Source organism: Pagrus pagrus (assembly GCF_965226575.1).
Source record: "Pagrus pagrus genome assembly, chromosome: 10".
NCBI classification, from domain to species: domain Eukaryota; kingdom Metazoa; phylum Chordata; class Actinopteri; order Spariformes; family Sparidae; genus Pagrus; species Pagrus pagrus.
Window position 1 is genome coordinate 10,181,883 of NC_140194.1, and position 25,537 is coordinate 10,207,419.

A 25,537-nucleotide genomic window follows, 5' to 3' on the forward strand; every position below is an offset into this window, starting at 1 on the left:
GCAGACTTAGGAGAGCACCTGGAGCAGCTTGTGGCATCGATTTCCAACCTTGATGGTTATCAGATGACTTAAAGTACCTCCTCATCAACACCGCCCATTAAAATATGTTTATTTGACTTGATTTTAAACTGGATGTTAAAATTTTTCAGCTGTAAACGTTGGTATTAGTTTGGTCCAGTTTACACTTCATTGAATTGCATAAACTGGACATTTTAGCCATTTATCCATTACTTTTAGCTACATCAGCTGTTTATTAATCACATGAAGCAATACATGTTCTATTTTTAGCATTTTTCCATTATTATGAGCTTATTATTTCAACCATTTATTCATTACTTGAGCAAACTTCAACCTTTTGCTGGTTATTACTCTACAGTATTTTCTCTGCTTGCTTGCGAACTTCAGTGTGCAATGTTCTGGTGGTACAAAAGACTCAGTTAGTGGATATAAAGCCTGCACACAAATTCAGTTTTTCAATTAACTTTGCAACTGCAGGAGTTCGCTGAATCTGAAAAAGACAAACAAAGAAGAAAAGGGATTGAGGAAGTGAGAAAACTTTTAAATGGGAGTTACTGTAAGATGAAGAATCTGAAGAAGGCTGAGGCTGCTATCAGGACAGTAGCAGTCATCCTCTGTGGTTGATTATTTCAGGTAATGCCTCTACCTTATTGCAATACCAACAAAGGGGCACACTGGAGATATGACTGAAAATTAGACATTTAAGTTAAATATATCTTCCACCTTTTAGACAGGTGAGCTGTGAGTCAGTGTCAGCCCAACACATTCATTCATTTCAAGTGAACTGCCACTTATCTCTGTTCAGATATTTGATTATGCATGAAATATGAAATGCGTCTGCAAGTCCCCTACGTATTACTGCCACATACACCAATTCATCTACGCCTTTAAATATGTGGGGGGGAAAATGGAAGAAACCTCCCGAAGAGTACGAGAGAAGAGATCCATCTCCAAGGAGCATGCAATAGATGCAGTGTGAACAGAATTGACTAACATAGTAACATTAGAGGATGGACATCAAGCACAGCATTCCAGCAGATAGAGGAAGTAAACAAAGACAGAAAGGAATTGAGAGCGACAATGAAAACTGCAGGATGAAGATCCAGATCCAGAATATGGACTGAGACACCAAAAGCCAGGGGAGAGAGATATCCCAGGAAGGCTGATGGTCCAGCACAGAGAAGTCTAGAAAGAGAGGACGAGGAGGAGAAACCAGGGAGGAAGACAGAAGGAGAGTGAGAGAGATAGGCACACAGCTGCACGTGTCACACGTTTGTTTATTTACAGAGAGGGTACATTTGTGAAAGTCCACCATTGATTAGTCCAGTACACCAATGTGACTTTTATTTTTCCTCTACACTGTGCCAGACAGCCTTTGCACAGTAGATATAATAATAATAATAAAAACTAAGCTGAAAGCATATAAAAACCATGTGTACACCCATTCAATAGTTTTTTTTTTAAATGTGGGAAACTATAGTTTTATTTTGTTTATGGCGTCTGACAGTCAAACAACTGCCACATCGCCCCCTGTCGTTTAAAAACATTTAGGCACTTACTGTCTCTCAGTTTTACGGCACATGTAACACCTCATAAAAGTTATTTTTTCTCCAAGCAACTAAAGACTCAGTGGAAAATTCCTGTTATACAATCGTGGAAGTTTAACTCACAGTGACCGCCTGCGTCCCATAGTCTGAAATGTTTTGTTTTCATATTGTCCGTAAATCTTAAGAAACTGATGTTTTTTGTACTTAAACGTGCTACTTAAACGTAAATTGTTGTTCTATTGTTTTTGTTTTTTAATTTTGCGATTATTTCTACGTACAGAAATGTACATTTACCTCGGTAACCAATAGTAACGCGCTGGTCCGTCAACAAAAACCGTTCGACTCTCGGTCCGTTTCAATAGCTGTCCGTAGTGAAACAAGTACGCGTTCCTCAGCTCAGCTCAGCTGTCATGTATCGACTAAACCGGCTGGTAAATTAGCTTAATGCGAGCGTGGAAGAAGTTTAAAGGAACATTAGATTATCTGCCTGACATTTAATAGGCAGCGAGGTGGACCGCCCCTGCTAACGTTGTGTTAGCAGCTGAGGACAAGTTAATGACACTCTTATCAACGTTAGCAAGACATTTACGTTCAACGTAACTCCGGGTCCGTCTGTGCCTCTAGCTGGCTGAACTAGAACAGCCTGTTCTTATCCGATTTAAACATGGACGCTGTTGTAAAGTTCACAAACCAAAGTCAAGGAAGGGACCGTATATTCAGGTGAGTTGTTCAGAGTTCTGTTTTTTGCCTGTGAGCTGTCGACTTGGTATTTTATTAGTTGAATCCTAGATGAGCGTGGAGCAAAGGCAGACAGTTCTTCAGTGAATGAATGAATGACAACTTTCTTCCTCCACCTTCTGCCTTTCTTTATTTCAGGGCTACCCAGTATGCATGTGCACTGTCCATATATTTACTTCGAAACAACTCAGAAAGCAAGGACCTCGTGGCAAAACTCAAAAGTCTTGAAGCCACCATGAGCGCTGGACGAAAGTGTGAGTATAACTCTAACTGCAAGTCAGGGAGGGGTCCTGAGGTGGGCTCAGGAGGTCCTACATGAAATGAGGACATAATTTACTTAAAGAAATACACTGGTAAATATTTATTCCTGTTTAGGAAACACTTTAAATGCTGTACAGTGTGTACAGTTCTAAAAACAATACCACACTGTGCTTACTATACTTATAAGTGCCTAATGCTCACACATGTCACACACAGTCCCTCCCCTTTGCCCTATATATATATATGTACACACATCAATCATTACTTTTATTAGGATTGATCCTTTTAATTATTATTTTGCTGAATTGAGCCGAAGTGTGAAAAATGCCTCTTAAAATGTCCCTGTGCACAGGATGAAATCGTCTATACTAGCTATAGCTTGTTTTTTAATTTAATAAACTCACGCACACAAAGAAAGTAACGGATTAAAGCTGCAGGTACTTTACTTTAAGAAGATTGAACAGGCCAGTGACTTACTTTGATGATTCAAGCTTTCAATTAATTATGAAAACTGATAAATCAGTTGGATATTGGCCTATTGTCAGTTTATTATTGACTGTTTACGTACACTGATGTCATTTTTGGACAATAAAGCTTATTTTTTAACTGTAAAATATCCTGCCTCCGTTACAAATGTGTCTCTGTAAGTGTTTAATAACAACATGAGGAATCATTTTTAAAAAAAGTGTCTTTATATATATCTTCTGCGTAAATACTGTATATTTTAGAAGAAAATTGACCAATAAATAGATATGGGAATGGTTTACTCCCTAATGTAGACACTGGCCCCAAGAAACGAGCATCGGTCAGGCTCTTTTTTTTGTATTTTGCCGAATCATTTCACCACTCGCCCTGTTTTTAAAAGTTTTGGTTAAAGCTAGTTCTTTTATTTGACTCCTTTTTTTTATTATTCCATCGCTCCGTTCCTGAATATATATTATATAACTGTGGTATGTTGCACAACAATCCTCTGAATTAATTCAGGTTCTTTCTGAAACGCCCTCAGAAACCCTGTCTCGCTGCTGATTTTCTCTGTAAAGATTCATATCTCCTCATCAAGGTCAGGATTCGATCTTGACTGCCCACTCGTTAAGGCCAACAAGACGGAAGCTGTCTGTGTTACAGCAAATAACAGTTTAAGTTAAATGACTTTCTTCAATTTCCATAAAGTACATTCTATTGTCAATAATTCAATAATCTTTAATGTATGAAAACTTTTGGAACAGCCACGTTTTTTGGAGGAAATTCAGTTTCTTTGAAAGAACAGAATAAAACACTGCAGAGCTTTTCTATCGACAGCTGTTCCCCAGTGCAAGTACCTCAATCTTCAAATCAAATCTTATATGCTATTTTTAAAAACTCCATCACAGTTACATATTCATGCAGGCAGAGAGTTCACATAGTCATGAAATACAGGGAAAGGTTGTACTAGTTGAACATTTGCATCCAAGCAAATGTCACGGATGGCAATAACTGTCATTTTGGGTAATGAACCTGAAGTAAGACGTGTATTATGAGTCACAAACCAAAAAATTACACAAGTAGTCTGGTGTAATTAGCGAAATGCAAAACTTTGTTGGGTAACCCTCCATCCTATTACTGCCATACCAGGGTTTAATTCAGGATAGTGGTTAGCAGACGTGGCGAGCCTCCAAGATTCTTTTAATCTTGTCTTGTGTTCACTTTAATCAGTAGATGGTGGCCTGAACAGTAGCAACACTTGTAACGTTTGTGTCAGGTCGTGTTTGTTCGTGCTGTGTAAAAGTGCAGTACAAATTGCAGTGAGGTTTTTCTCCTTGGTATCTACGTGCCCTCTGCCCACAGGCTAATGGCTGTTTTTGGCTGTGCTGAAGTCTGTAGCTTTTCCTCCACTGTGAGCTGACTGCTGGGATAGACTCTGTGTGGGTGACTGCACCAACTGTGGATGTAATACCGATGACCTTAAGACTGGCCCTGAGAGTTATTGATAGATCTACTTCACAAACTTAAAAACTTTTTGAACTTCGACAAGTCGCGGCTTTAATATGAATTCAAATATTTCAGGGACTGACTTGACACTCACTCCACACATGGAAATGAAGGATAAGGTGCTGCCTCAGAGCAGGGTCAGGCATTAAAGACCTGGTCCTGCGTGATGGTGGTGCAGTCGAGCTGTATCGGGGCAGAGGCAGCGCTCTGTTGGTGTACCACTTAATTATCTCTTCCTCAAAGCTGCAGCCACGGGGCTCTCCTGTATCTGTGCCAAGCTTTCCTGGCTTTGGTAATGGGTGTGGAGGAGACATGCAGGTGTCACAATATAAAGGTTAAGTAAATTAGATTTTGGACATTAGTCTCGGTGCAATTATCTATTTATTGCTAATGGATTGAGGGGATCTTTGGCAGAGAATGAAGTCACACTGTGTGTGTGTGTTGTAATCCAAGCTTCTCTGTTTCTCACTTTGCCTGCCGGCTGGGTCTTGCCACACATGAATATTAGTACGTGTGAGCGGTTCTGTGGGACTTATCCATATACATGCGCTGGCCCGGCTTGACTCGGCACGTCAGCCCAGCCCAGCAGGGATTTGCATTTGCATCACTGCAGGGCTTAGGTGCTCAAAGGTGCGTCTTTATCTTGCGACACACTCATCTTGAGTAATTGTCAAAGGAGTGGCTGTAGGTAAATGCTCTTCTTCCCTGCAGTATTAAAAAGAATAGCTGCTAACAAAGCTTTGCTAGTTTGGTGATAAACATAACTCATTTCATGTAAATTCTTCCCAATAAATGTTGTTCAGTTATATGAAATCTTTGAAGCAGCAGTAACTTAACACGCCTCTTGTTGAACATGATGAAATGGTAAATTAAAGCAGATTTCTGAAAGTACAAACGGGGACCCAGGAGAGAAACTAAACTTCAAACCACAGAGATTCAGTAATAAGCTACAAAGAACCAAGAGATGAACACACAGAGACTTTTAAAAACGGCTTTCCTTCCGGCTTCCTGCATTTGTCTTGGACTCAAACGTGTGGAAATTCTGTGCACATATTTTCAGGTTATCAAATAATGATGCTGTTGGCTGACATCCAAAAGTATTTTAACAAGCTGGGAATGACACTCACAGTATGTAAACACACCAAGTGAATGGAGAGTGTGAGTTATTTCATCAGAAAGAAGAACATACTGTAGTTTGGTTTAAATGAAGCTGAACTCTGTTGTGCTGTCCACAGTGGGCTGCTGCTATGAAATGTTGAGCTGACATTTCATATTAAATTGATTACTGCTCTAATACCCTTTTTCTCCTTCCTCTTTGTCAGTGTTCAGGCTGGGAAACACAATAAATTCCATTGAGGCTGCTAAGCGAACCATGCGACTGTCTGACCGAGTGCTGGGCCTGTGCCTTACTGCCGCCAACATCAACCGCGCCCTCTACTTTATCTGTGACAATGCACTTTGGGCCAGAAGTGTCGGTCTTATCCGCGATATCGACAAGGAACGCTGGAGCCTTAATGCCTCTCGCTGCTACTTCCTCTCGCTGGTTATGCATCTGACCAGGGATGGTTATGTAGTTCTTCAGTTAATGGCACAGAAAGCCAGAGATGAGCACTTTAGACAGAAAATGGATCGACATCTCAGCGAGAATCCTGAAGTAGTCGACGTTGTCGTTCCACAGCTGGATGCTTTTCTCTTTGTGCTGTTGGAGACCCTAAAATCACATCCGGCCATCGCCTTGGACACGCTGAAGAACATATGTGATCTCTTCATTCCCCTAGACAGGTTGGGTATATACCAGTCAAATGCAGGTGTGGTGGGATTTTGTGGTCTGATATCTTCACTGATTGGGATTCTGACCCTCACACAGCCCGAGTTAAGAATCAAACCGTGATAACGAGGGTAGAAATGAACCGGATTGACCAACTTCAGATAAAAACGTTATCACAACAAGGAGTTTCTAGCTGTAGATGTGGACTAAGGTCAACCTTGTGCACAGTGAGGTCAGGAAACACGTCACTGGCACATTTTTTAACATTTATGTAGGATGTATGATATGCGCCAAACTCAAGTCGGCAATAACTGAAAGACTTGCAAGTTTCTTGGATGACTGGATTTGATTGTTTTGTACCTCCCAAAAAAAAGATTGACTGTACTTTTTACATCGTACTTATGAAATAGACAAAAACAATACATTGACTTTGGACCAGACAAAGTTTAAGACCAGGTTTTTAAAAAGGAGCAAATCAAGTTTGTATAGTAACCTTTTGTATTTAGTTGTAATTTAAAAGGTCATAGAGTGTGCATTCCTGTCCTCTCTAACATCACTCATAACACCAGCAGTTTTTTAACTTTTGTACTCATTCTTACTGATGTAAGCTTTTGTATCTGCTTTTGCATCCATCTTTTTGTAAAAATAAGACCTTCATCTGAGTGGCGCTGCCACTTCAGGTCCTTCTGTCTTTCTCTGGCCTCTTTTTTTGGGATAAAATGCTGCTAAAAGTCTTACCTCCTATGATTCACGTGATGAATAAGTTGATCTTCAAACAAAAGTGCTTTGAGTTTGTTAACTTAAAAAATGTGTAAAAAAAATGATGGAGTGCGAAGACCACCTGCTGTTAATGGTGCTAATATAACTATTTTAATGGAAAAAGGCACCTTGGATCATGTGTTCACAATTAAATTCTTAATATATTGGTTTGGATTTGTATGTTTGTGTATTTTGTTGTTTTTTTTCATCCAAAAAAGTTCACAGGGACGAACTAGAGACCTCCAACTGGTAAATAATAGAACTTAAGTCCTTAAAGCTGCAGGTGCACATGATATTATACTGTATGTATTAGTTTCATCCAGCTGAGATGACTGTGTTCACTCTCATGTTTGATGACAGATTAATAGCCACATAATAAGTATAATGATTTAAAATGGTTCTTTTTTAAAAACCAACGTGTTTGTACTGTAATGATGTGAGTCATTAACTGTCTGAGCGGTGAGCAGATAGAGTAACACTGCCCTCTTGGGGAAAACACGACACATTGTTGAATTGAAAAGAGCTTTATTTTTCAATTATACTGAGACAACAATACACTGTTTTTTTTTCTGAAAGCTTTTCTCGAGAGGATGACATCGTAATAAAGCATCCGCCATTTAAAAATTGCAAAAATATATTCCATTTCCCTTTCACCATACTTTTGAGTTTTGCTGTGAAAAAAAATGAAAAAAACTAACTATGCAAAGATGAATCCATAACAGGACAAACACATAAAAAGCAATAAATAAAAGAAATTTGTTCTCCTAGGTAGATTGCAGTCATTTATAATTGGCAAAAAAATGTTTTAATTTCACATTTTCCACTGGGGCACAACAAACCCAACTAAACACAACTAATTTGTAGAAACTGGGCTGGAAACGAAAACACAATCCAGGACGTTCTCTCAAACTCTAACAGTAGATGCATTTTCATCGGTGTCCTGGAAAACCTTCAAATATTCTTGGGGGGGAAAATGTACTTTGTCACGTCAGTGCTGATACACGTTATACATTTTACAAGGCAATCTGATCGATCTAAAAAAAATGACGCACAAAGCACTTTGAAAAAGTGGCAACAGTGTGAAGCTACAGATGTGTAAATACTGCTGGCCCAAGTTTTCTTTCACCAGAATACCAATGATAGTAACATGCAGAGGGGATCTGCTCTTGGAATGAAAAAGGCACCTTCAGTAGTTCGCTCCCGCAACAGTAGAAAAACATCACAGTTAGCACTTGAGAAGCCCTTTTCACAGAGGGGCCGCTTACCAAAAACACCACAGAGTAACACGAATGGTACAATTATCTTCATACTGTGATTCAACTGATATTTAACCAAAGGGAGTTTTTTTTTCCCATGATGCAATTTGCTTGATTACAATACTTCTTTAGTGGTAAATGGAAAAGCCCTTAACTTGAATTAGTTCTGGAAATTATTACATTTAAGATCTCAGGGTCTAAATCGTGTTATTTAGACATCCTGCAGTCATTAAAAATAAAATTCAGTACCTTTCTGATGTGAATGGAAAATTGTGTGAAACACAAATAAATAATTTTGTATAACTGAGCAGGCCGTGTGTTCTTCTCTTTGAATACAACTGAACTCAATGATTTGCAGATCCAGTACCAGAACAAAGCACGCTGATCCGGCACATTTGCTCAGCAAAACAAAATGCATATTGACAAAAGATTCATCGATTAATCCCGCGAACAGCCGGAATAATAAAAACATTTGTGTATGTGTACCGGAGCTTTTGTAGCTTTGATGATATTTGTCTGGGCTTACAATTCTCATTTTCCCAATAGTCAGTGCTGATAAATATTCCTTTCTTGGAAACGTTCATATGTGCCAAGACAGAGCAACTGTTGCTAATCCTTCAAACATCCCAGAATACCAAATGTAAAAAAAAAAAAAAAAAAATGTACGTTTAACTTACGCAAAAGAGCTGCAGAGTACACGACAATAAGCCCGTTGAGGATTTGCATTGAGAGATCAAGAAGAAGCGAAGCACGTTATTTCATTTTAGATCTTTGCAGTGATTCATTTGATAGTGGTGCTTGATAGGACGAGACAGTGAATTAATTTCCTTTTACAGTTCATGATTATCCGACAGATTATGAGACAACAAATGAAGCTAAAACAGAAAATGATTAAGACAAAAATAAGACCAAACACGGATGAGACAACTGTTGCACAACAACTATCCAGTATCTGAACTTTCCTTCAAACTAAAAAGACATGTACAGAAATAGTTTGAGAACGCTTCGAACTGTGCAAGAACATTTCCGAACAGGGATCATCTTGGAAATGTCTGAACATACACGTTAAGGCAAATATTAGCTTCATTCTCCCATAAAGACAACAGTTGTGAGCACAGCTACATTGATGCAGAGAAAACTGAAATCTGATCACTACTTCCTACTTCAGGCCACAGCTAATTAAAGTGAAATAAAATTACAGGTTGCGGTTATTCAGGTGCACCTGCCTCGGTACAAATAATTCCAGAAAGTCTACAATGAGTCTAGCAGCCTCTAGAGGTCGGCCTGCTCCTGTACACCCAGCTCAACCCAAAGCGGTCAGAAGCGAGTGACCGACCCACAGTGCCATCCTCCCCACGCTTCACACATGGGGCTAAACAATTACAGTCCAATTTATTAAAGGCATCTCTGTCACATCCAGCACTGAAGTGAATTACTGTTATTCAGCTAAATCCCACTTCAAGACCTAAACCAAAGAAAAGATCATAGAAAATCAAAATGTTCGGATTACCAACATAAATACCCTCTTAGGTTTTAAAACTGCCCGTTGAGTGTTCCATGAAGCAACTTGTCATCATTTATCTACAGCGTAAATAAAAACAGAGGTGTGATAATGAAAAGGCAGTTCATGGTAGGCTACATGTGGGTGAGATTGACACTAAATGTGCACAAGCACTGTCTTGAAACCAGCGTCATGGTGCCGGTGGGAAAGGGGGTTGTGGCATTCCAACATTTCTCAGAAATGAAACAGGACGTTAGCAGAAAGCTAGCGGGTTAAATTCCTCATGATCAAAGCTCAAAGAAGCTGGTGCCCACCACAGATTCAGTGGCATGATGTCAAACAACTCTGAGTGTTGTGTTTTAAATGTCACGTCATCTTTATAGTGATACTTTCAGATAAAGCTTTGAAGTAGGGGTGTCACGATCCTTCACGATCCGATCTGAACTTCGATTTTAACGTCACGATTTGATTCAGTTTCCGATTTAAACTTCCGTTAGCGTCCCAATATTGTGGGAAATGATAATAAAACTTTTCCAACTAGAAAATACCTTCTGTTTTTATTCCTTTAAGGGTCATTGCAACTGCTTATTATTACAAAAACTGTGTAATACAGTTTACCCCGATACCGTGAAACAGTCATATTTTCTGACATGGCGATCGTCCTGTAACAAAAAAATGTATTCAAAGGTGCAATATGTAAGATTTTAGTTGAAAACATACAAAAAATAACAAAAATTACCAACAGAATGTAAAGAAATAATACTTTTGACGTTATGATGTCTATGTATTTTGATGCAGATACACCTACTAAAGTTAGCATGCTAACCAGCTACCCCCAGCCTGTCTCAGTCCAAAGCTCCTGTGTTAGTGATCCAAACTTCAAAACTCCCCGTGGTGCTCCGAGCTCCGGTTCAGGACCGCTGGCTGCATGGCTAACTGAACTAACTAGCTAACACCAGCTACATATAGCAGCAGTTAGCAGTTACGCTGCCCCCTAACTGTTTCCCATATGAATTCAACAGATGGCCAATTCTCACATATTGCACCTTTAAAATGTAATAACACTATTTCACCAGTCAGCTGGCAACAAAATGATGAGTCACTAGTTGGAAGAAGGGTCTTTAACTGCAAAACCCCCACACTTTTTGCAGCATGTGCTTTTGATTTGGATAATTGAAACTGAAAACTCATTTCAAACTCATTTTGATTGATTTTCCACACGGTATTAAAAATCGTGACACCCGTACTTTGAAGGGTCTTAGTCCTGCAGAAATACAGGCTTTGTATGGATGATAAAATGTGTTTGCAGGTGGTCGGACAGTCTTCATGGCACGACCATGAACATTCATTAATACTGTAATTAATGAATAACTGATGTGATTGAATGTATTCTCTCATTGTTCGACTTTCTATCAGCAAACAGCAAATAAACAAATTCCTCTGTGTTAAATATAAAGACTTTAGTAGCATTTATTTTCCCCTACGATTGATTGTACCATCAATTTAATACTTTTTTTTTATAAATCAACTTCTTTTTAGTTCTGATAAGATAAAGAATAGAATAAAAAAAATGCAATTAAGCAGGAAGGATCACATCTGTTTCGCATTTCAGAAAACCCCCCCCACAGATTTTGGCTTTCACTTTGTCATCTGACCATTTTACAGCAGAACAAAATCCAGCCATTACAGCGATGCTCGTCGTCAAAAGCCATAACGTTAAAGGGCCAACGTTTGATCACGAGTCGGTGGTCTCAGCCCGCCTTTGAAAAATAACCTCGCTCCTCGATTCCACTGACGCTCGGAGGAGTAAAGTGAATAGTGTCTCCGCGACTCCAGGACCCGGCTGGGCAGTCTTTGTGTCCGTCAGGAGTCTTTTGGTCCAGTCGTATCACACCCTGCTGAGGGCGGAGGCCAGTTACTAGGAGAGTTCCTGTGCTCGGTCGTAATCTGTGATCAGGCCTTTGATATGCGACAGTTTCTGATGGAGGTACTCGCATCGCTTCTTCTCTTCCCGATACCCAGGGAACTTCTGAAAAGAAAAAAACAAGAGAGCATCAGTGAGCTGTTGGTAATGCACATCAAAATCCAACATTATGCAGAAACTGTTGGTCAAATTGGGATTCTTATGGTTGTTTTTCACCAACCATTTGGACTATAGCCAGACCGTTAGCGGTAGCCATATTGCTAATGCTTTCTTAACAACAGTGGGGCCAAAAGTAATCCTAACAACAATCTAAATATATATGTTTTATTGTCATCAAAATGTAGATGTTATGATTATGATCTATTCCCTGTGGAGGGCCCCCTTCTCTGCTGCTCTTCCTAAGTTTCTTCCATTCTCCCAATCGAGATTGTAAAGCCCCTTGAGGCAAACTGTGGTTTATAATATCATAATACGGGCTATATAAATTAAAAAAATGACTTAACTTGACAATCAAAGCCAGGCCAGAAAATAATGAAGGATTGGTTGCCATGAAGTTGGATAGCAGATGTCTTGCTGAAGCATAATAGTCCCTGACTAACACGGGAGGTCGTCCAGGAAGACATGACATGATAAATTTGATTGCAGGTGATGTAAAACTGCTTTAACAGATGATTTTCCCCCTGGACAGCAACATGCATATAAAACTTGTCTGACGCAGAATTTTCCGAGCAACCGATGAACTGTAAAAATTTGTTATGCCAAATTACTCATGGCAATAACATGGAAAAGGGGAAGTTGTCCAATCTCTCAGTGAACTGGCAAGCCAAGAAGCACATCACACTGATAAGGTGAACAGAAAATTTACATAACTGGAAGTTTTACTTTGTTTTTGAAGTTTTAGTTGATTTTAGTTGATGCTTCAAGCAAGAAAACCTCTTTTAAATGTGTAAATTATCTTAAATTCCTTGCATGTGCCATTTGATAATGAATATGTTCTTGCATGAGGCCCAGTGTATCGTGCTACATGAAGTGAGGTCAACTTGAAATAATCCTTACTTTCTTATATTTCCGGTACTTTTGTAGAATTTGGTCCTCCATAAGCTGAAAAGATTACAAAAGGGAAAGAGTGTTAGGATGAGTCTGATTTGTTCAGTGTTTCAGCAGAATCAGAGCAGTTGAAGGCTCCTGGATCAGAGCAGTACCTTGTACTCTTGTGTTCCCGGCGAGAGGGTGTTGATCTTTGAGCCCAACTGAACAAACATCTCTGTGATAGCCCCGATCCGGTCATGAAGAGCTCTGTATTCATCGTACTCGGCACAGAAGTCGTCCTTGTACTGTTGACGCTGCTCCAGTGCTGTTATGGTGCTGTATTTTCTGAGAAAAAAAAAAAAAAAGAAACCGAACGTTTTGAAGGCTGATATTTGAAAGCAGAAGTGATCTCTTAAAGTTGTTTTTCCCCAATCCTCCCAGCAGATGGCACTGCAGAACAGTGGAGTGAGAGGCCTGACACGTCACTGATTTAAGAGCATGATGTGTTGACCAGATGTATAAATGTAAGCCATTCTCAGTGAAAGCTGTGTGACAGCTCATTTACACATGTGTTTAACTTCCCTCTATTTATGTGAATGTTTTGAAGCTGAACCCTTCTGGGACGAGTCCGTTTCTTTTCTCAACAACACTCGGTTAGACAATGTAACCTAAACCCCTCGGTGACAGATGACATCAACAGCGACTTGTGTGGACCCACTGGTGTTGTGACAATTATTTGGATTTCACTCGTGAATCACAAATCCCCTCTGAATCTGGGATTATAACATACAGCACAGTCAGGGACGCAGTGTGTATTTATCTTACATTAAATAGTCAGGAAGTTCCTCTGCTGAGGTTCGATTGACAGGTGTTTTCTCTCCCTCATGGGCTGCAGATAGGAAAAACACACACACGCACATGCAGTGAAAAAAAAGGTTAAAGCAATCTGCCAATGCAAATGCGATAATGCGCCCATCATATCAAGGCTGATGGAATCATTTATCGCTGCCTCCGATAACAGATCCGATCCAAGGCAAGCAGTCACGTCAGCAGATCAGAGTGGGAGGCAATGCTGCCTGCTGACTCGCTCGACCGTAGGTCACCCAGCTGTTTCGCAGTCAATCATCAACAGACTCGAGCGAGGGGTGAGGACTGGAGGGCGGAGAGAGAGTGTTGCAGTCTTGACAACACTCACTGCTCTTTCAAATGAAAATACATGAATTTCTCCTTGTGGGCTTCCAGCAGCAGCAGCTATAACTACAGTTTTTTGAGTTATGCTTTGTTAAATAAAAGAGGTTAACGTCCTGGCTCGGACAAATAATCTAAAACAGATTCATGACAACACAATGGAATATGTGAAGTGTGGCAGAACCTTAGAGAGAAGACAGTTTAACAGTTTTATGGCCTTTTTACCTTTGAGATTTTCTTGGTTCTGCTTCAGGTCTGGACTGGTCTCGATCCAGTCGGGTTTTAAGCGCTCTCGTTCCTTGTCTTTGTGCTTTTTGGACCTCTTCTTTTTATGTTGGCCATTGGTGAACTGTTGGTCAGTGCAAATGGATGTGTCGGTGTGTGGGAGCTTGGAGCTGGGTGGAGTAGGGGCCGGCTCTGTCCTCTCCACTTTAGGAGTTGTAGAAGTCCCGCTGAGTTTGTGCGGCGAGTACAGACGATGTGGACTCCCCTGGTGATGATTGTTGGTTTTGTCAAACTCCAGTTTGATCTGCACGCCAGAGTTTCCATGACTGGACGAGCTACGAGTCCCATTTGTGCCGTAGTCTCCATAAGAGGGCGACTGCAGAGGCAAACACTGGTCTAATAGTCTTTGTTTTTTGGGGGTCTGAACGTTGGATGGGTCTGAGGGCAGTGGGCGTTTCTAGGATGGAAAAAAAGAACATAGTAAATTATTTGGTTTAACTTTGACATATTAAACTTCCATGGGCTGTGCCAAAGAGCCTGTAGCATGTGCATAAGTATTTACTTTAAAGGTGTAGTTTGACATTTTCGGAAATATGTTATTTGCTGAGAGTAGATCCTCCATTCTCATATTTGCACAGTAAATATGAAGCTATCGCCAGCAGCCGTTTAGCTTAGCTTAGCATTAACACAGGAATCAAAAAGCTGCAGCTAGCCGTCCTCTGTCCACCGGTAACAACAGCTCACATGTTGACATGTTTTATCTAGTTTGTATGATCCAAGGTTTTTTAAAATTTGAATATAAACTCTGTTTTTTTTTCTCTGTGAGTTTAAAGTGCCTTTTAACTATGTAGGAGCACTCATTATTTCCGCTAAGGAGGTTATGTTTTCACCCAGTTTGTTTGTTTGTCACCAGGATTACACAAAAACTACTAGACGGATTTACACGAAACCTGGATGGAGGATGGGTAGCAGCCCAGAATAGACCCCTTTAATTTTTGTTGTGGATCCGGATAAACAGACAGATCTAGTAGTATTTTTTCTCACTTTTGTTTTAGGCTGCTTGTTTTAGGCTGGTTTTAGGCTGCTGGTATCTTGGTGGAGGTTGGTGGAGGTTTGTTCTCTACTGAGTTTCATAATCTGGGCATGGTTTTTTTTTGCACAGGAAGTGGCCGGGGATCTCTGGGCACCACATAATTAGATTTGATATTGACTCAGAGGGCTATGATGCGATAATAAAAAGATAATCAATGCATCCTGGTGAATTAAAATACTAGATTACTATTACTATTGTTTGTGATGACCATAATTGAAATAAACAGATGAATATAATTTCATCTTCTTTGCTTTGGCTCAGCCTTCCCCACCAAAACTGAAGAAGCAGCCTAGCTACGACGTTAACACAACGCCCATGTTTATTTCCATTTTATAGCCAGGTCTTATAACATTTATACAGGAAATCATAATGTCTTCTCTTCATCAAGACATAAACTTTCATGAGAGAATCGATTGTTTCCCCACCCTTAGAAGTCATTCAGTTATGGGAACTTGGGATCTTACCATTATGCATCTTAAAAATCCAATAAAACACAACTGGTGTTTGCTTTTGTCCTGTGGCTGACCATAAAGTTTAAGTTTTGGCCCACAGGAAGAAAGTCAAGTCAAAACAGTTAAGATTTTACTACCAGTTGTGTGCCAGAGGATTTCTTGACAGGGACCAGTACGTTTATTGAGTCTCTGTAAGTCTCTGTTAGTTGTTGACAACTTCAGAATCAGTGTACCGTGAAACCTTTTAAACTAAACTAACCTAACCAGCTCCAGCTACTCTATAAACAGTATGTACCGCAGAAGACATTAGAGTGCTGTCTATCTTTTACAAATGTGAATCAGCATTTTCCAAAACTTCATTCCTTTCCTTTAATTAAGTATATACTCGGAAGCTACTCACCGTTATGACAAAACGTACAGCAGAAATATCATAATTCCAGTAAAGAGGACATACCCTGTCTGTTTTTTTCTGAAGAAAGAGGAAGTGGAGGAAAATAGAATTCCCTGAAGGTGGATAATTACCGTGGAGAGATTCTTGGCAGGACTGAGTTGTGAAGGAGAGTCCCCGGGAGTTTTGTGGAATGAATGGTTGGACTGGGGACTCTTCAACTGGCTACTGTGGATTGGCTGAAGTTTCCTGAAAGAAAGATGGAAGAACACAGCACCTTCAGTCGGACAGTAACTGCGAGGTAAATGGCCCGAAAAGCCAAACAGGAAGAGGCAGTATGTAGGTCATAAAGCGTTCAGTGGCAGATTTAAGAGCAAGTGGATGAGCAATTATCATTTATTATGACACGCAGAGAGAAAGATGGAGGTGGCAGAGGAAATAATCACTGACATTAGAAAACTGTAGGTCTTTTTTTTACTTCAATCAAAGCTTTTTGCGTGTTTATGTGGAACTTTTTGTGTCTCTGGTGATGCAGTCTACAGGAGGCAACCACAAAGACTAAACAGAGTCCAGTGAGCAGAACAATAGCAGCAGATTTCACCTCCTGTAGGACCAAACCCTCTTCTCTGTTAATCTGCTTCCTACAGCTCCTTCCTCAAACAGACGCCACAACAAGTCACACCCCCCCAAGAGGATTCATGCAACCCTCTTTAATCACATGGTCAGTGTGTGTGTGCAGTTCAGACGCATTAAACATCAACATATTAATGTCTTAATGACGGTAAATAAGAAGAACCTACTCCGAGAAATGAATAAACTAGAGGAAACAAATCTGGAGTTTGCAGTGTTTACAGGCTATCGCATTTTTATCACACTTGGCAAAGAGTTTGATGATTACAATTGTGAGCTTTTTACACTTAGCAGGGGTGGTGAACAGAGGGGGGTTGTGCAATCAGCCAACATGACTTGCGCTTTTTCCAAAATGCTCATGAAGCACATGGCCCGCATGTTTACTGGCAGGCAGAAACGTACGAGGGGAGGAAGCTCGCCCTGAAAAGCTCAGCCTTGCTCTTCCATGCTAATGCCATTTGGCAACTCGGTGCATGGAATATTTTCCTCTTCTTTGATGTGTCCATTAAGAGATTCATCAGTGCAGAGAAATAGTCATTTAGAAGCTCCCCTTTTCAGCGTGATCACAGCAGACTTCTACATTAATTCAGGGGCCTTTCTGTATCAACGCCAGCACTGTCAAAACGCATCCATCCCGTAGTCTTTTCTGCATTATCTACGCAAACGGGCCTCTTAAGGTCTGAAAGAACTTTAAAGCAACAGTTTGACAATTTGGGAAATGTGCTATTTGCTTTCCTGCCTTGATGGAGATGAAAAGATGAATTACGCTCTCGTGTTTGTAGGGTAAATAAAGAGCTACAGCCTGAGGATGATTAGCTTAGCTTAGCACAAAGACTGAAATCAAGGGAAAAAGCTAGCCTGACTCTGTCCAAAGGTAACAAATACGTCTACGTACACCTCTAAAACTTGGTTCTTGTATGGATTAAACAAACAGGATTTGACGTATTAATTAGTGATCTGTAGAGGTACTGGTACGTGGAATACCTGTTATACCAGGTATACCAGTATACCTGTCTCCAGTCTTTATTGCTAAACTAAGCTCAGTGGCTCCTGACGATAGCTCATCGCTTTAAAAAAAGTAAACACAATATTTTTTGATAATGTCAGTTGTGGTTTGTAAACTACTTAAATGCAGCTACACTGAGCCCAAGAAAAAATTCCCTAAGGGGACAATAAAGTACATTGCATATCGAATCGTATCGCATCGCATCGCATCGCATCGTATCGTATCGTATCGTATCGTATTGCATCGAATCGTTCTTTTTAACAAACAAGTTGTCAGACACATCTTAGCCCGTCAATGGCAAAATCAAGCACCTTTAGTCAACGTACTTCGATGACTGCATTTGCTGTCAAGGATCATGCTGCAGTCATTGTGGCTTTTTTTTTTGAGACTCAGCCCAGGTTTAAAAATACCATTATTTTTGCTTTACCACCCACCTGATCAGGAGCCTATGGATGAGTTGCTTCTCCTCTTCTAGATATCCAGGCCAGTCTCTGTGCACGTGTCTGTAGAGCTCATCCTTCAGAGAGTAACTGTGGTCTTTAGGGTTTAGTTTACCAACCTGAAAAACAGACAGTTCCTCATGTAAATAAATCAACAGACAGAGGACAGATTATAACAGGAAAACAGGCCAGCTGAGGTCATAAAAGCACTGAACTGTGTTAACCTGCCGTGCCGTAACTCCACCTTATATTTAAATAAAACAAGACCTTTCTTCAGTGGGTCTATATTGTTTCTGCAGTCAACAGTTTAACCCTGCCTTTATACGACTTAATCCTGCTGATACGAATCTAGGCAAACCAACCACTTTCAATTCTGAAAGTAGTCAGATCCCAGCTGGAGACACCCCACCCCTCTCCTGTCAAAACACAATCTTCTCCTCCAAAGATAATTAAAGCACAGCCCTAATTACAGCTACCAGCAGCGGCACAGGCTCCACTTGATGACTACAGTGGGACACTCATACATTGTGAACACAGGAAATATGCCTGAAATAAACTTACTGACAGCACCTTTTTTAGAGCTCAGCGTTATAGCTGTGCAGCGAATGTCTGTTCATTAGTATCATTAGCAAACAAGTTCGGTGATAATTTAGGTTTTTAGTTTAAATCCTCTAAAATCAGCTATAACATTAACATTGTTTGTATTTTCTTCTCCTTGTTGCATCTTTCACCATCAGTCGACAATGTGCCAGATGTCTTACCTCATCCAATACTGAGGTCAGGTCAGCCTTGTCCTTTGGACTGGCCCGCTCCCTCTCCAACCACAGTAGCAGCTCAGGTTTCCTGTAGGGCTTTAAGGCCAATAGATGAATGATGCGATCCCTCAAGGACCGGTGAGCCACAGGACTGGCAACCAGGCTCCTCTTGTTGCTGGGGGAGTGCTTGTTGCTGCTATCCGAGCCTGATACCAGAGCCTGCTTCCTCTGGACCTTCATGTACTTACCTAAGATCAAAACAAAGGGACACACAGCAGAGTTTCAACGTGACGTTTCTTCGGTCAATCGAATCAAAAAGTTATCGCAGCAGAAATCTAAATCTGTCTCTGAATGGCCATTCAATCGCACAAAACTAGAGAGGAGCAAGGAGATTATAACTGATCTGATAACGGCATTCACATACGTTGACAGTATCATGTAATAGCACAGCCAACGTATCATCCCTAATCCAGTCCTCGGGCCAGTTATACAAATCACACCCTAAGTTTGAAAGAGAGGCCTGCACACAAGAGACAACCTCATACATTTGATCTTCATTATCTCTCCATTGTCATGCAATCTGCTTTATGCACACTCAACCGATACAGTATGTGCAGTATATTCAGCCCAATCTGAAAGGCAATGTACACACATAAAACAGAAAAAGTGGAAAACAGTGAAAGGGGTTTGAGAGTAGGGTCAGCCTACTGCTGAGTAAACAGAGGAGCATGGAAACTGAAGGGACTAACACAGAGAGGCCCTTTCTTCCTGTTGCAGTACTAATTCAGTTGGACCCGGTCAGGCAGTGCTTATAGATATCTACAGACCGTAATCTCATTACAACATTAAGCCATACTTTGGAGGTTTCTATAGGTCAAAGGCTAACGGCGCTTCCAAAGGGACAACATGGTAGAAGTATCATGTGTGTTCAGGATGTTTTTAAAGGGCAGCGATCCCGTGCAAACTGAAGATGTTTACACGTTCGATAGTTCAGAAATATGTAATATTCACAGCAGCGTTCCTTGTAAGATGCAAATGGAGTCACTTTAAATCTACCATGCAAAACACAACAGTCTTGCAGGAACTTGTTTCAACAATTACCCTAAACCAGGCCATGAAGATTTTAGACAAATATCCTTCTCACACTGAAACAACCTGCACTGCCACTTTTCAGACAAGCAGCGACTAGACGCCTTGTTTGACGGTAATAAATTAAAGAAGCTCGAGGGAAGTTTTCAAACACTCGCATGCCAGTTTCCCCGTAATGACAGTGATGTATCAGTTGGGATAACTGACGCTCTTTACAGTGTTGTGGGCGTATTTATGAGCAATGACCAGACAGTAAAAATAAACTAAATCAAGATCAAAATCATTATAAATGCTCGAGAGGGCAAATCAAGACTTTGAAACGTATTGAATTTATTTTAAAAAATGCTTTTCCAAGGTGTGCACGAATTTCCGCTGCCTATTTGTCAGTGTCTTCTTTTCCCTGAACTTCAAATCATACATCATTATGTGAACTCTGGACATTTTTCTACTCTGAAACCTGTAATTGCGAGTTGGTATACGGACATTCTTTCTGATGAGTGTAGCATTACTGTACCATAAAAAGACAGTCAGTCACCACTAAACAGCTGTGTGCTCTCCACTGCATATGGCACATACATTGATCCGTAACTCATTTCTCTTTCTGGCGTCCACGAGAAGAGAAGTAAAGTTATGAGATATTCTGTAACTGCATGTTTCTAACAAGAATCTCTTTATTAGACGCGTACATGTGCCGGGCATTTTACATTTATTTCCTAAAAAAGCCTCTGAGAGACTGTTTCTGCAGCGAAGCGTGACACATAATGTTTAGGAGCCAGTTTGAACAACCGGCTTCCTCAGCAATTACCCCAAATATCATGTTGTACTTTTGGTCTTCACAGTGCCTTTCCATTCATAAAACATAATCTAGACAAGCAGTTAAATTCACACAGGTCCTCATAATGTCACGAGGCCTCAAGGCTAGACCATTTATAAAGTTGAAGCACGGTCAATTTAATCGACAATTACTCCAAAGCCATGGCAGCGAGGCAGTGACTAAGAAAATTAATTGCAAAAAAGAGATCCTTCATGTTAGGCCCAGATCACTGCAGGTTAAGAGTGACCTCTTCTTCAGATGATGTGTTTTATCAAATGGAAATAAATTAAATTCCAGTTAGTGTAATTACATTTTAGGCAAAACTTCATCAGCATGAGACTTGTTAGCACATACTTCTGGCAAACTCAATCACATTAATGGTGCTGGCAGGCGAGTTGGCACTCTGCCTGAGCAATCTGGTCAAAATGAAAGGAAAATTACAAGAAAGAGCGGCATCCCTCTCGCATGAATAATTGCAACGCAGCACTTTGATCAATTATGTGATAACTTCCACACCATATGGCAATTATCAGCAGGATGAAATGGTGAGAAGCGATGGTTTAGAAGCTTTCCGGGAACATGAAAACTCTCCGGTTATCTGTCCTTGATCCCTACGTGCTTGAATGCTGCCACGACGCAGGCTGGAAGATACAACAGAATGTGGATACAGCTATTAGGCAAAAGCTTACTTGGCCCCGGCTTGATCTCAATCGCTGAGCGGCTCCAGATGTCCTTCTCCACCTGAGACATGCGCTCCCGGGTCGTCTGGTACGAGTCATCCGTCGCACAAACTGTGATCTTGTCCTGAATGCTGCCCTGGCCCTCCAGGTGATCCCTGCCCTCCCTTTGAGAAAGAGAAACAAGAAGAGGGAGAAGATTTAAGGGTTTAAGCTTACAAATTCTCTGGCTCGGCTCAATTAACTGGCAGCCTGTCAAACACAAGTATTAGAGATTCTTGCTGTCATACAAACTGGTTCTTTGACTTATCCGCATGCATTTCTACTCCTGTGTTAAAAAGCATCAGTTTTGAAGACTAAAAGACTTAAGTATAAATAAAGCAGCTCTAATCTAAAGCTTTAATCAACGCTTTGACCCTGCATAACCTCAAACACTACCTCTCTGTTCTCACTTATTACTGGTCACACCTTCGAGGTCAGTTGAGTCATGACGGCCTTCGGGTGTTATTGTCGTCTTGTTTGAACGCAGCCTGACAGCGGTACCGACTGTTGTTGTAGGACTGAAGAGAGAGGCCACTGTTCGGAAAGGCCCCGCAGGCTCACTCTGACACTAAATTTACTACAAATTCCATTTGTGGTCGAGTGTGGAAAGACTTCTGTGTGCTGCTTACCCCGAGACATACTGGTGAATGCAGTCGAAGCTGGACTGAGGTTTGTCTTTGCTGTCACTCGACAGGTAGAACGTGAAGACTCTGAAGCCATCAGGGGATTCGGGGGTCGGCGCCGGGATCTTTACGTACTATAAAGACAAATAAAAAAACAAAAACAATCAGTATCAAATCATTCAAAAACATTGAGCATCTTTCGAAGAAAAGTAGACGTTTATAACAAAAGGTACACATCACTGACTCATGATTGACTGACCAGTGGCTCGTGATGGTTTAATGCATGAATTAATGAAGGATGTGCCGAGATTTCCTGTCATCTGATATGCCCCGGGTCCGCTGAATTTTGGTTACATAAAAGTGTTATGTGGTGTGCGAGCTGGGAGAGACGCCTTCCTAACCAGAGGCCACTGTTCGAGACGGCGCTTCGACACTGGTAAGCCTGAAATCACTGGATATTTATAGCAAGACATCGGGACATTTTTCCGTCGTGTTCGTGGCGACTGAACCAGGTAAGCCGAAACTTTATCTTTCTCAAACTCTAACCAAGTGATTTTCATGCCAAAACCTAAACAAGACCCGAATCACAGCGTCGTCAACACAAAACTGAAGATAAATAAACATTTCTTCTGGCGATGGGGTTGTTCAGAGATGCAAAGCAAACACATGGGTCTGAAAGTTTTATGTGACTGGAATCGTTTATGAAACAGGTTATTCAGTAATAATGAATTAATGATATAATAGGTGTGAACTAATCACATAAAGTCACAGCTGATGAAGTTAATGGTAAGCAACAGGTATTCAGGTATTTAAAAGCCAAGTTTATTTTGAGCCTTCCACAGTTACAATCCTCTGTAGCACACTCCGACATGCTCGAGTGTTTCGGCTAGCATTGCTAATGTGAGTGGTTAGTTATGCAATAAGCAGTTTTATCTCTCCCAGATGCAGCCTGATCTGATTTAATATAATCTGAAAGTGGAAAAACACAGGATAAAGTAAAACAACAAAAGCAGCTTTTTTTTTTTTTTTTTTTTAATCGAAAGAGATTGGAGCAATCTTTGAGTCGCTGTTTTTGTGACCTAAATAATCTCCCACTTGGGCCAATCACAGAGGCCACACGGTACCTCCCAGGTCAGAGGATGATGACCTGCAGCCAGTCATGGGAGGAGCCTTGTCTGAAAGGCGAAACACAACAATAGTACAGCGGACAGCTTTCTCACTTAGACGATAACCTCTTCTGTCACAGACTGTCCACGCAGCACACAAGCCAGCGGGGTGAGGTCTATCTCTGTCAGAGACCTGTTACATAAAATGACCCAAAAACCCACTTCCTCTAAAAGGACAGTTCAACATAGAAAGTCATTAACCAACAGGTAATATGACCTTTAAAACACATTTGGCAGCGGCTCTCTTCTGCACCGCCTGCAGCTGTGTTTCAGCCTGAAAATGGCCAGTTTAGTGCTTTTGTTGATTGAATGTCCTAGATTCAACAGGAGCCAGATGATTGCCAACCATCCTTCACAAGCATGAATACACGCTTGCTGATGAGTTGCACTTTATGTGAGATGGCTGCAGCAGCTCAAATATTTCCTCTCCTGCACTCCTTTTTGTAGCAGACCTCGTGGTACCACCTCAGGCCAAAGCACACAGGCGCTTTTTTAACTGCAGGTCTCAAGAAAAACAAACGTCAGTCAGCTGGACTTGAAGCTGCCTCTTTAGTTATCAGTCGCAAGTGATTGATTATAAGCTGACTGGCTGCGAGCACAGTGTCCCTGGCAGATGTGGCAGGCAGGACTATAGCTGTCACAAATGCCCAGTCATGCAGCAAAGCCATAAGCAGTTTTTTTTTTTTTTTTTTGCAGCACGGAGCCAATGAACAGCTCCTCTCCTCGACACCCCTCCTCCTCTTCTAAAACCCAACGCATGCCATTCACCCTACCCCCATCAGCCTCCAGCTTTCCCTCATGTGCACAAGCCCACCCATGTCAACACAAAAACGCAAAGCAGCCCACAAGGCCACGGACACTTGAGACACACAGCTGACCATTAATTCTGACCTATTTATGTCTGATCGTTCACATGAAGTGGTAAAGCGCAGCCCTGCATATGTCCGCTTTGGGTTTTTTTTTTTTTACGCTAATTAAGGACGATCAACCGAAAAAGCATCAAAGTGAGCGGGGACAAGAGGCGAGCTGTGTCCTCAGGACCTATTACTTTAAGAGAGTAAAGTAGTAGCCGCTTTGACCAAAATTAGAAGCAACAAGTCACTAAAACTGGGTCATTGAAGTAAAGGGAAGCATGCAGAAGAACTGCGCTTGAATTTGTTTTTTAAAAATAAGAGCGCCGCGGAAACAAAAGCCAGCTCGTGATAAGACGAGAGCGCACATTTACGCATTTAGCATCGCAATAGTGCCACCACGTCGCCTCTTTCAGTCGATGGCAGCAGCATGAGCCCCCTCCAGCCATGCATTAGATTTGCCTGTCACCCCCATCCATGCCACCGTGCACACTTCACATTCTAATTCTAATCAATGTCACTCAGGTCAGACTGTTCAGAGGTTGCCCCCGTTTTATTCACAGCTTCCTTCTCAAGCTTCATAACCATATGTCATTTAACCCATTAGTTCCCAGTTCCTGACTCGTAAAGCAGAGCCTGTCTGGACTTAACCCTGAATGTGCAGCAAGGAACAAAAAAACAAGACGTTGCTTATACGCTTTCCTAATGAGAGTTAGTTTAAGGGGCTGTATGTAACAATTTGTTGCAATTTATATGTGTTAATCACCTTTTTATGTAACGCGACATGAAATATGAGACCTTCCCCGTCCATGGATGATTCGTTTAAGTTGTTTAATGCTGTTGGACTGTGGATTCCTTTGTGAGGAACTCACTTTAAAAGTCTAACCCCGTCTGGTCACAACAAATACGGTGCGGTATACCGCCAGAGTAGTCCCTAACTATGCCAATTGTAGTTGCTGTTAGCTAGTTAGCTCAGTTAGCCATGCTGCTAGTGGTCCAGGCTGGGAGCTTGGGGTAACAGGGAGGTTTTTAAAAAAGGTCCTGAACTTAAAAAAAAAAAAATATTCTTACATATTGCAATGTTAACGTTCAACAATTAGTATATCGTTATCATACGGCCTCAATTTGTTTGGTGGAGGCGGAACACTGAAAAACAGGGTGGTTATCATGAGACGCTCTCCCTACTCTGCTCAGAGTCTGCTGTTATTACTGCCCTATGCTTTCTATCTTTAGCGCTTCAGGAAATAACATGTTGACAATCGTGCTACCTGGTCAGACGAAGACATTTTCACCGCATACCAAAAACAAGAAGAACCAACTCAACAACTT

The 25,537-nt window shown here is 41.0% G+C and overlaps 2 protein-coding genes across 2 annotated transcripts in view; one reads left to right on the forward strand and one right to left on the reverse strand.

Annotated features, from left to right (window-relative positions):
• The first annotated feature begins 1,945 nt into the window (after nucleotides 1–1,945).
• On the forward strand, nucleotides 1,946–7,223 carry pex11a (peroxisomal biogenesis factor 11 alpha). Its single transcript, XM_084364564.1, has 3 exons — nucleotides 1,946–2,285; nucleotides 2,442–2,557; nucleotides 5,855–7,223. Exons 1-3 carry the CDS (start codon nucleotides 2,230–2,232, stop codon nucleotides 6,421–6,423), a joined length of 741 nt encoding a protein of 246 aa, XP_084220690.1. The 5' UTR covers nucleotides 1,946–2,229; the 3' UTR covers nucleotides 6,424–7,223.
• A 118-nt stretch (nucleotides 7,224–7,341) lies between these two features.
• LOC311264034 (RNA polymerase II elongation factor ELL) overlaps nucleotides 7,342–25,537 on the reverse strand; it is a 29,680-nt gene continuing 11,484 nt past the window's right edge. Inside the window, exons 3-12 of the mRNA XM_084364563.1 lie at nucleotides 22,198–22,325; nucleotides 21,539–21,693; nucleotides 18,953–19,194; nucleotides 18,186–18,310; nucleotides 16,250–16,364; nucleotides 14,183–14,639; nucleotides 13,595–13,658; nucleotides 12,943–13,114; nucleotides 12,797–12,841; nucleotides 7,342–11,845 (exon numbers count right to left, since the gene is read on the reverse strand). Coding sequence (XP_084220689.1) covers nucleotides 11,735–11,845; nucleotides 12,797–12,841; nucleotides 12,943–13,114; nucleotides 13,595–13,658; nucleotides 14,183–14,639; nucleotides 16,250–16,364; nucleotides 18,186–18,310; nucleotides 18,953–19,194; nucleotides 21,539–21,693; nucleotides 22,198–22,325 — 1,614 coding nt within the window. The 3' untranslated portion in view covers nucleotides 7,342–11,734. The remainder of the gene's footprint in view (nucleotides 11,846–12,796; nucleotides 12,842–12,942; nucleotides 13,115–13,594; nucleotides 13,659–14,182; nucleotides 14,640–16,249; nucleotides 16,365–18,185; nucleotides 18,311–18,952; nucleotides 19,195–21,538; nucleotides 21,694–22,197; nucleotides 22,326–25,537) is intronic.

What these genes read in the sequence shown, in the direction of transcription:
- pex11a (XM_084364564.1), top strand. Translation starts at nt 2,230, where the DNA reads ATGGACGCTGTTGTAAAGTTCACAAACCAAAGTCAAGGAAGGGACCGT. An exon ending in GGAAGGGACCGTATATTCAG is followed by an intron (nt 2,286 to 2,441) that starts GTGAGTTGTTCA and finishes TCTTTATTTCAG; the next exon opens with GGCTACCCAGTATGCATGTG. An exon ending in CATGAGCGCTGGACGAAAGT is followed by an intron (nt 2,558 to 5,854) that starts GTGAGTATAACT and finishes CCTCTTTGTCAG; the next exon opens with TGTTCAGGCTGGGAAACACA.